Consider the following 11,220-nt stretch of genomic DNA (forward strand, 5'->3'; position numbering starts at 1 on the left):
GCATTCACAACCTATGCCCAACGATAGTTAAACTTATGCATAGCGCGGCAGCGTATCACCGACGATCATGTGGCGTAGCCTATTAAAAAGGCTGCCGCTCAACGATTTAAATCATAACCGCACTAGAAATCGAAGTGCCAATATCACCATCATGCCGAAGAAAAAAAAATCATGGCGTCTGGAACACTGACGGGTCACTCCTGTGAACCCCATTTTTATATACCAATTCCCCTAAATGCTGCCAATACATCATTATACGGTAGCTGTAAGTTAGAAACACGTTCAGTAAGTTTTGTGGTCGTCCGGAAGACGTCAAATATGTCTACCTACCTCAATATGCGTTGCGTTGGAGATATACGTCAATATGCGTTGGAGATACGTTACACATAGGTTCAAAGCAGTGCCGGATTAAGTCTCGGCTGGCCCTAAGGCACATTTTAAAATTTTAGAGAATGGCCTGAAAATTTTAAATTAGATCTCGGGCTCATGGAAATGGACCCCAGACAAAAGATGAACTGATTCAAGAACAAAATACTTAATACAAAAAAAAGACAAATATTTAATGTGAAAATAATTTTTGGCCCAAATTTTTGGCTGGCCGTAAGGCACATGCCTTGTCTGCCTAATGGTTAATCCAGCACTGGTTCAAAGCACGTTACTCATAGGTTACAAATAAGTTTCGGGTACACTAAACATTACCTCGACGTGTTTCAACTTATTAGTTACTTACAAGTAACGTGTGTCGACGTGTGTCAACGATCGCATATGGTGCCTACAACTTATGGCCAGCGTATGCGGAACGTGCGAGTCATACGCTGGCATATGTCGAAAAATTTTGAGCATGCTTAAAATTTGTCGACGAGCTCGGCGTACTACGACGTATGCCAGCGTGCTTCAGCATGCTCTCAACGTATACAAAACTTACCCATAACGTATTCGACGTGTGCCAGCGTTTTAGACAAATTTTTCATACGTCGGCATACGCTGGCTAAATCGTCAAGGTGTGACAGGGCCTTTAAAACGCTGGCTAACATCATGCCCCTTGCTTCTCATAATACAAGTCAATAAGAATGAACATCCAACAATGCACAACCTTGCCAGGGTATACAGATTACAGTCAATGCGAGAATTAGCGATGTATAGTAAAGTAGTCACACACCACACGAGTGACAATGACACTCCTGACAATATTTACAACCACTATGAAAGTGCAAATGGTTGGCAAACCTTTGGCGAGAGAACCTTGATGAGTTCATTCAAAAAGCGATACTTCCCAACCTCAGCGTGAAATCGTGCGCCACAGTTCCTCATGCACACCTCCAGTACCTACACACAGTAAGTAGGTCCAGCGGCAAGCAATGACCGAAAACATCCTTCAAAAGCAAATTAATTACATTCACAACCTGTGGGTATGCTATTTTAGGACCAAAAAAAAATACAAATACAGTTCGGAGTCCAAACGGTATTTAGGGATATTGAAGGCAAAAGGTAGTCCAAAGGGTCTTGGTAATCTAAAGGGTATTACAAAGGTGTGAGGGTTCTCGAGGGTTTTCGAGTTCTCAGGGCTTCAAACGGTTTTCAGGGTCCAAAGGCTTTTAAGCGTCGAAAGGGTTTTAGGGGTCTTCATAGTCTTGGAGTTGCAAAGGGTCTAAAGGATTTTCAGGGTCCTGAAGAGTCTTAGAGTTCTTAACCCTTTTAACCCCAGCGGCCGTTCCACCAGCGGCTATTCAAACCTCCATATACCCGAGCGGTTGGTTTATCAGCCGCTATTCAAACCTCCATATACCCTAGCAGCCGGTTTATCGGCTGCTATTCAAACCTCCATATACCTGAGCGACTGGTTTAATCGGCTGCTATTCAAACCTCCATATACCCGAGCGGCTGGTTTAATCCGCCGTTATTCAAACCTCCATATACCCGAGCGGCTCGTTTAATCCGCCGCTATTCAAACCTCCATGTACCCGAGTGGCTGGTTTAATCCGCCGTTATTCAAACCTCCATGTACCCGAGTGGCTGGTTTATCTGCCGTAATTCAAACCTCCATATACCCGAGCGGCTCGTTTAATCCGCCGCTATTCAAACCTCCATGTACCCGAGTGGCTGGTTTATCTGCCGTAATTCAAACCTCCATATACCCGAGCGGCTGGTTTAATCCGCCGTTATTCAAACCTCCATATACCCGAGCGGCTGGTTTAATCCACCGTTATTCAAACCTCCATATACCCGAGCGGCTCGTTTAATCCGCCGCTATTCAAACCTCCATGTACCCGAGTGGCTGGTTTATCTGCCGTAATTCAAACCTCTATATATGTGGGCAGCCAGATTTTTCTCCAGGGAACCCAGGGTGGGGGAGCCGAAAGTATAAGGAGCTGAGGGTTCAGTGGTTAAGGATCGAATGTAATTCATACACACTCACATTCTGTGAGGACAAACAAAGACAAAGACAGAAAAACAGACACAAATGCAAAACCCTCTCTTTGGTGAGGGTAACTGAACCGAAGTCGATGGCACACCATTGCAAATCCCCACGCTTCCCACAAAAAGCAAATTTGAAAGATGGCATAAAAGTTATATTAATACCAAATTATCAACACCAAATTTTTAGTGAACATTTTTTCCCCCTGTTTCGACCCCTGTGTCCTAAGTCTCCGTCCACCCGACTCAACCGCGGGTCAAATGCAAAAAATTGTTACACATTTCATACGTCCCCAATGTTTATTTCATACACAAAGTTTCGTTTGAAAATGTTTAGAAATGTGCCAGTAATTGCATTTTTTGGTATTTGAATTTTTGACCCTACCATTGGGCCACAGAAGGCAGGGTCCAAAAATGATGCTGCTCTTACATTGTCACGCCATGTAGTGATCATAACTACCAATTTTGGTCAATTTCTGCACAACCGTTTAGGAGATGGCATGACAGACAGACACTTCAAAAGACATGACAGACAGACCCCCCCCTCGGTTTTTTTTTAATTCTTTTTTTCAAAAAGCGTGGGATAATGAATGCATCACAACACTTATCGTAATGTATTACCAAGCGGTTACTTGAATATAGAGCTTATTTACACAGAAATGTCTCATGCCTGGTTTTTACGATTGCGCACATGGGCGACGACGTTATTAGCGGCTGAGCGTGGAAATGAGAGGTAATCAGCAAAGCTAATGCTCTGCATGTTTAAAAGTAAGCTTATGCTAAAGAAAGACTAGATGTAGAGCAAAACAGTTAAAACACGAGAAAATTATTACTTGTTTTGTTCTTTACCAAAAATTTATTTTCAAATATCTTTCAATTGATCGACCGACATATCAGGCCCCAATGACACCTTGTCGTCAATGGTGAAATCGATCCTTCCATTTTAATTGGTGGAATGTAAACTGATCGACAGAATTGTTTCATTCGAAGATGGGTTCCCACCACCCTCTCCCCCACACTTTCCCCCCCAACAATAAAATGACATTACTGGAAACAAAAAAATAAATAATGGCAAACAAAATGTTGAAGTACACATGATGCAGTTTTACCGTAAGGCCCTGCATTGCTTCCCACTCCTGTGGAGACTGGATCTTATGGCTGAGCAACCGTGTGGCGTACTGAGGTCTGTGGAGGGGGTGGAAGATGCACATCATGTCATTCATTCATTTACTATGCAGTCTAACTGCTGGTTGCATCATTGCTGGGAACGTGGCTGTGCTGCTGATACTGTGCCTGCTGTAGATTAGAGCAGGAACTTGGAAGTTGGACAGAGTGCCGGCAATAGCTTGCCAACTATTCATGTAGGATACCGTGGGACATTTCACATCCACCAACTAATGCCGGCAGACGGGACGCCCAGTTTAACGGCCGTCCGAGGGACGGCGCACACATTGATACCTCGCCCGTCGTACGAAACACCAGGATGACAGTTTGTATCTGGGTCGAGATTCAGAAGCAGGCTGGACGGCTCATCCTGCCAGGCCCACATTATGTCGAAAAGAACAATTTCCAAAATGAAAGACGCAAAAGGGGGAAAAGGACAAAGCCAGATGTAGTGGCACAAACAGATCATGCAAGTTCGCCAAAATAGAAATGCGTCCCACACTGCAGTCAATGTAGTACTTCACACCCAATACTGTCCCTCTCCAAAAAGCAAAAACAGAAGGGCCAACTAACCAACCCACCAGGCAACATTGCGCTTTGTAAAACACAATCCTTCGGTGCATTTCATCTCACAGCAGCTACACATCGGTCGGGAAAAGAAGAGCTGCTTTTCGAACGAAGCAAAGCAGAAAAGACGCATCTTCAGACGAATTGTTCGACCGAAGGCTTGGCAAGGGCAAGCTGTTGAAACACCAGGACTGATTGCCTCGTTCGCTGATATTTGCCTGGCGTCAGAGACCCGCGCCTCTCAAAAGAGTCGGCCATCGTGTTTACAATCAACACTTGACCGAAAGCACAAAGGCAGCGCATCGGCGGCACAGCCACGCCTCACTGATGATGCAACCGTCGGGAAGATATCCCAAATCAAATCTCGGTCAGATACGCACTCGCTCGAGGATACGGGGATGGAAAAATCATCATCAATACTCAAGGAAATATGCTGAGGACATGATTTACAAACACTGAGCACATATGTTTAACCAGCAATTTCAATCAGGAGGAAAATCAAGAAAAACTATTCTTCTGTTTGAGGTTTCTTGCATAGTTCTTATTTTCCGAACACTGAAGCTCATGGAAGAGAGGTTCTTCTTCTTTATTCATATGCAGCACGAGGCCGCGGTGTATCATCATTGGCTGACGGCACGGCTGTGCCGCTGATGCGGTGCCCTCTGCTGGTTTGGGGAATATATATTTTTTTTGTTGTTCATGGTGCCAACAATAGTTCGCCTTCTCTTCGCGAAGGACACCATGGAACCTTTAACGTTCACCAACAAATGCTGGTACATGGGACGCGCGTTTAACGTCCATCCGAGGGATGGCGCACACACATTGATGAATGACCCTGAATAATGAGGTAAAAGACATGAATCTGCAGTTTAGCGACACTTTGGTTCTGAATTTGGAAAATTGCACGGCATCGCTTCCCAAGCACGCAGACACAGAGAGGAGTGAGGTAATTTTTTGGTGTCTGTCTGCCTGGCAGTCAAACAGGAAAATGTTTTTCAGGACATCATAATGGACACAAACAAGAAGTACAATGAACTCATGGAACGTGTCAAAAAAGGTGGTGTAAAAGAAGGTGCATCAACGGCGGTAAACTTCCGGGGGGGGGGCGATGTAATTTCTGCAATGCTTTAAACTTTTATCTTATTTCAAATGAATTGTATCCATGAACACGAGAACAAAATCACCTTCTTGACACTTCCAAAAAAACCTCCAGTTTAGCAGTACGAAACAAAAATATTACACCATTTTACACCCACGTTCTCAGCATTGGGGAGTATGTGGATTCATAAGGAATATAGATCGTGCTCGGAAACACCAAGCAGGAGTTTAAAAGATCCTTCCCACGTCCTTTTTCTCAAGACTGCGAGGGGTAAGGTGTTCCATGAACTTTGTTTTTATAATCAAAGTTTGTAAATTTGATGTCCATTCATATTTATGTACTTGTTTTATTAGTCATTTCTTGTAAACCAAATATCTTCAGTGTTCAGCCCTTTTTCTTTCGTGTTTGATAATAAAACAAAACTATTATTATACTGTGCTGTATTTATAACTCCTCTAATCCCCTTCAGGTGAAACTCCAAAAATACAGGTTTTGACTTGTGTCACACCTTAATACCTTAAATCTTTTGTTCCTCTTCTCTCCCACATGTGGAACCGGCTTTTGAGACCGTTCATCCCACTCCGCAGTCCAGGGCTTCCAGCGAGTTGTGTACTACCGTCTCATCTGTCATCCCCCATCCCTACCCACAACATATTCCACCCCTATCAACCCTACCCAACTCAATCATCTTACAGGGAGGTGATCTTGTAAAAATTATAAAGATAAAACAAGAGAGAATGAATTAAACGAACGAACAGGAAAATCATTCGGCACATTTTGTCAAGTTGACAAACGATTCACGAGAAGGAAACTCGAGTTCTTTGTCAATGGCCCGCTCAAATATCTGTACATGTAACAAATGTGGGAGAACTCACCCTTCAAGTTCTTTGTTAACTTCACTGCAAAACCTTTGGATTTCCTCCCATTCTTCCGCATTGTTGAGAGGATTGGTGGCCTTATCTGCAGATTGATCAGAAAGGGATCTTTAAGCGGCATCAACATGCTCAAACATAGAAATGCGATGAACGTTGATCGTGTTGGTGTCGTCCTTTTTAGGATCCGGCTCAATTAACCTCGTATATAAACTGGTGTGCAGGTACAAAATGAATGAAAGAGTTCACATTTTAGCTTTAATGTCTCAACTTAACACAACACTGAAAACACAAAGAAGTGAAAAAAAAATAACAAGCCATTTGTCCAGGATCAGCACTCCCAGTCTTTCTGGGACAGGATAAAATGTAAAATATTGTCGTTACCGACGACGATGTAAATAGTGAGGTTGCAGTACCTTGAGGAATCAGTGCACAGGTAAACATGACATTTTTGAGAGCACGGCATGAAGAGTGGAAAACAAAAAAATAAAAAATAAAAAAAGAAAGGCTTTTTTCAACATTTCTGCAATAGTAGACCTTTCAGACCAGGCTCCTGGCTAAATATACAGTGATGCCTCCAGGATATACACATACTAAAACAACACAAGTATGGGAGGACTAATAGCTTGTTTGTATGCAGATCCAAGGCTCGTAGAAGAGCTAGAACACTGGGGGAAAGGGGGGATGGAAAGAGAGGCAGAGAGACAGAGAGAGATAGAGATGAACAGCAGAGTTGACGGACAATACTGAGGGACACTTGAGCAAACAAGGGGTGTGGGGAGGCAAGAAGGGTCGGGTATAACGCACAGGGTCGACAAGATAGATACATAAACAAATTCTCAACAAAGAAAAACTGGGAATTTGGAAGGAGGTGGCCTGGGGGTGGGGTCGTGAGGGTGGAAAGGATCATGGCTTTGGATTGGGGATGATTTGAGATTGGGGTGAACAGCTGTCTTGAACACGTTGAGGGAAGAACGAGATTGAAGAGAATGTTGCAGTTGATTCCATAGGCGGGGAAAAAAACAAAACAGAAACCAAAAAAAGGAGGAATAAGTTTGACAATGGTACTTTATGGCTCAGAACACTGGGAGCCCGCACGGTTGGGAGGCCCGCGAGCTCGCACGGTTGGGAGGCCCACGAGCCCGCACGGTTGGGCGGCCCGCGAGCCCGCACGGAAGGGAGGCCCACGAGCCCACACGGTTGGGAGAGCGGCGAGCCCGCACGGTTGAGAGGATCACGAGCCCGCACGGTGGGCCGGCCCGGGAGCCCGCCCGGTTGGGAGGACAACGAGCCCGCCCGGTTGGGAGGCCCGCGAGCCCGCCCGGTTGGGAGGCCCGCGAGCCCGCCCGGTTGGGAGGCCCGCGAGCCCGCCCGGTTGGGAGGCCCGCGAGCCCGCCCGGTTGGGAGGCTCGCGAGCCCGCCCGGTTGGGAGGCCCGCGAGCCCGCCCGGTTGGGAGGCCCGCGAGCCCGCCCGGTTGGGAGGCCCACGAGCCCGCCCGGTTGGGAGGCCCGCGAGCCCGCCCGGTTGGGAGGCGTGTGCGCCCGCACGGTTGGGCGGCCCGCGAGCCCGCACGGATGGAAGGCCCGCGAGCCCGCACGGATGGGAGGCCCGCGAGCCCGCACGGATGGGAGGCCCGCACGGATGGGAGGCCCGCGAGCCCGCACGGTTGGGCGGCCCGCGAGCCCGCACGGTTGGGCGGCCCGCGAGCCCGCACGTTTGGGAGGCCCGCGAGCCCGCCCGGTTGGGAGGCCCGCGAGCCCGCCCGGTTGGGAGGCCCGCGAGCCCGCCCGGTTGGGAGGCCCGCGAGCCCGCCCGGTTGGGAGGCCCGCGAGCCCGCCCGGTTGGGAGGCCCGCGAGCCCGCCCGGTTGGGAGGCCCGCGAGCCCGCCGGGTTGGGAGGCCCGCGAGCCCGCCCGGTTGGGAGGCCCGCGAGCCCACCCGGTTGGGAGGCTGGCGAGCCCGCCCGGTTGGGAGGCACGTGCGCCCGCACGGTTGGGAGGAAGGTGCTGTAATGTACTGAAATGGAAGATGCTTAGCAGGCAGACACGATGCGGAGGAACAGTCGGGCCAGGCTGTGGTGCACAAGCACGAGCGTACTCTGCTCGTGGCTCTCCTGTATTGCGTATTAGCACACTCACGAGCCGGACGACTCCAGCATTACTACGACGCCTCAAGCGGCACGCACACCTTATATCCCTTGCAGATACGATGACCACTCCGACCACTCCCACACCACCACGCCCTTCCCCGTAGGCCCGCAGACTCCACCACACTCCTCCCCCCAAAAACTATGATTATTAAAGAAGCATAAAGAACACGAAGGACTTCGGTATAATAATCATGGAAATAAAACGAAAACAGCGAAGTATAATAGCACACCACATCATATAATGCGTGAAAGTGGGTTAATGGAGCTGCCCCGACCAGATTACGAAGACACAGCACCTCCCAAACTCTGGCCGTGTTATCGATATGAAGCCGCAAGGCGAAAAAAAAACACAGCAGCCCTACCCTGCGGAAACGCCCCCAGGCGGCTCATGCTGACATGGCCCTCGCCGAGGTCGTGGCGATCTTTCGAGCCAACCTCCCCCGGCACCATCAAACGCCTCCGGCCCACTCCCCCCAGGCAGACCCGACGTAGATAAACATTCCGAGGCCAGAAGCCCGCTGTCTGGAAGCCGTGGCGCCAGCCTTGATCGACCTTGGCCGGGGGCACTGAACAGCGCCGCTGGCTGCACGCATTTAATGCTCCAAAACAACTCACGCACCACAAACAGTTGAGACGCCAACGCCCGTCCAAACGGCCTTGAGCGAACACAAAGAGCTGCGCTCGCAACCAGAGGTGGGGGTAACGCCGACCAGAGCACCAGTCTTGGTTCCGAGTCGACCTCCGAGACCCACACGGCAGCTAGACGGGAGAAACTCCATTTAAACCACACTTCACTCACAGGCTCGTTATAAATCACTACGAACATCACTCGAAGTATTGCAAACTCACTTTTCCGTACAGCGCGGTCTTTTGATAAACCCCCAGCACATGACAAAGCAACTACCTGCGGCCTGGGGCAACTGGAGGCCAATAAACCTTCTTTATTCGCCCCCACATCACATTGATCATAATACAAACTCCATTGACTGATCTCCGCCAAATCCACTTTCACACGAGAACTGCTGGAATTTATTTCAACAACGTTAAACTGCATCATTAGAGCAAGGAAAAACACATATGCCATGAACAACAACCCACAACCCACATCACGAGTCCGTTTCTTGGTCGTCGACTCGATGTTGCGACTCGCGACTCCCTTTAGCGCCACGGGCTCACCGCCACCTGTTGAAGCTGCCTGAACAACACCGACGCGCATTGCCTCATGAACACTGCCGAAGCGCGGGAACTCATCACGAGCGAAGCGCGGGAACTCATCGCGAGAGCTGATACGGCTCTCGCCGCTCCCGAACCGCACATCACTGCCGCCGGCAGCAACGAACGGTCGCTCCCGCTGCATCGACGCGGCCCCGCCGCCAGAGCCTCGCCCTCGGTACTCGACGAAGGCCTCGAAGAGAGCACTGGCACATCTGGAGGTACGAACCGGAGATCCAGTCCGAGGTGCGCCAGCCAGTCCCGACCCAAAAGGGGGGGGGCCCTCCCCTCGTACAACGAACACCGAGAGCCGGGCGCGTCGATCTCGGTAGCGCACTGAGACGTCGGCCCTCGCAAGCGGTGCAATCGCTTCACCGGTGTACGTGTATAACGACAAGGCCGTCTTGACCAGGCGAATACCGCGAAGACCACGAGCCGCCTGCTCACCCATGACCGACACTGCCGCCCCGGTATCCACGCAAAACACAGTCAGTTGGCCATTTACTTCGACCTCAACCGTGAAAGGCGTCGTCATCTCCGAACCAATGGAAAACAGACTCAACCGTGGTTGCATCTCCTGCTCCGGCTCGCCGGCATAGTCATGCCCCGGTTGCAGGTCGATCTCCAGGTCACTGGGGTCCTCCCGCACCTCGTCATCCAAGACCCCAACGGAGGCCCCCGCCATCCGACACACACGCTTCAAATGTCCCACCTTGTGACAATGCAAACACACGGTGTTCTTATACGGGCACATTTGTCGCAGGTGTGGACCCCCACACCCCCAGCAGCCGCGGAAAGCCCCTTCGCTCCAGGTGCGACCGTGCTGCGGTGCCCCTTCGCTCCCGGTGCGACCGTGCTGCGGTGCCCCTTCACTCCCGGTGCGACCGTGCTGCGGCGCGCGCCCTCGTCCCTGCGGCACTTGAGCCATCGCGCGAACTCCGGGCTGCGTGACCTGCAGCACTTGTGCGGTCACTGCGTGGACCTCGGGATTAGCCGCCATGCCCCAGCTGGAGCTACTCATTACGTCCTGGCCAGCAATGGCGTGGACATCCGTGAGTGTCTGCTCGACAGACGAAGCAGTCGCGACCGCCGAGTCGAATGTGATGTCGGTCAACCGCAGTATGGCTGCTACCATCTTTGCGTCTCGCAGACCAGAAATAAAACGATCTCGAGCCGTGCCGGACGCTCCTCTGTCGTGAATTTGCACGGCACAGCCGAATGCTTCACTCGTGCTACGAAGTCTGCAACGCGCTCCTCGCCACCCTTAGCGAGATGATCGAACTGGAACCGCGCGAGATGTAACGACTTCTCTGGTGCCAAGTGGGTCTTCATTTTCGCCACGATGTCTTGAAAGGATAGCACATCATCACTGGGCCTATTTGGAGCCACCAAATCACTCAGCAGCCGGTAGTGCTCCGTTGATAGCGAGGCGAGCAAGATCGCCTTGCGTTTCTCTTCATCCTCTACATCATTCGCCCGAAAGTAGCAACCTAACTGTTCAGAAAACAACTCGAACTCATCTCCCCCGAACACGGGTACGCGTCCGTGTGCCGTGCCCCGACCTTCTGCCATGCTCGTGCTGGTGAGACCCTTGGCTCCGTAGCTTGGAACCGCCCGGGTTACTTGCCGCCCTCTGCACACGCCGATCCGAAGATCCTCGTCAGCCAACTGTAATGTACTGAAATGGAAGATGCTTAGCAGGCAGACACGATGCGGAGGAACACTCGGGCCGGGCTGTGGTG

At 50.4% G+C, this 11,220-nt stretch overlaps 1 protein-coding gene across 1 annotated transcript in view; it reads right to left on the reverse strand.

Moving 5' to 3' along the window:
* The window catches only part of LOC147009616 (ADP-ribosylation factor-binding protein GGA1-like), a 35,790-nt gene that overhangs the window by 22,790 nt on the left and 1,780 nt on the right, over positions 1–11,220 (reverse strand). The window contains exons 2-4 of the mRNA XM_085862985.1: positions 6,121–6,205; positions 3,525–3,600; positions 1,228–1,326 (exon numbers count right to left, since the gene is read on the reverse strand). Of these exons, the coding sequence (XP_085719111.1) occupies positions 1,228–1,326; positions 3,525–3,600; positions 6,121–6,205 (260 nt within the window). The remainder of the gene's footprint in view (positions 1–1,227; positions 1,327–3,524; positions 3,601–6,120; positions 6,206–11,220) is intronic.

This window comes from Eptatretus burgeri, chromosome 17 (assembly GCF_056783735.1).
Source record: "Eptatretus burgeri isolate ZD-2024b chromosome 17, Ebu_testis_v1, whole genome shotgun sequence".
NCBI classification, from domain to species: Eukaryota; Metazoa; Chordata; class Myxini; order Myxiniformes; family Myxinidae; genus Eptatretus; species Eptatretus burgeri.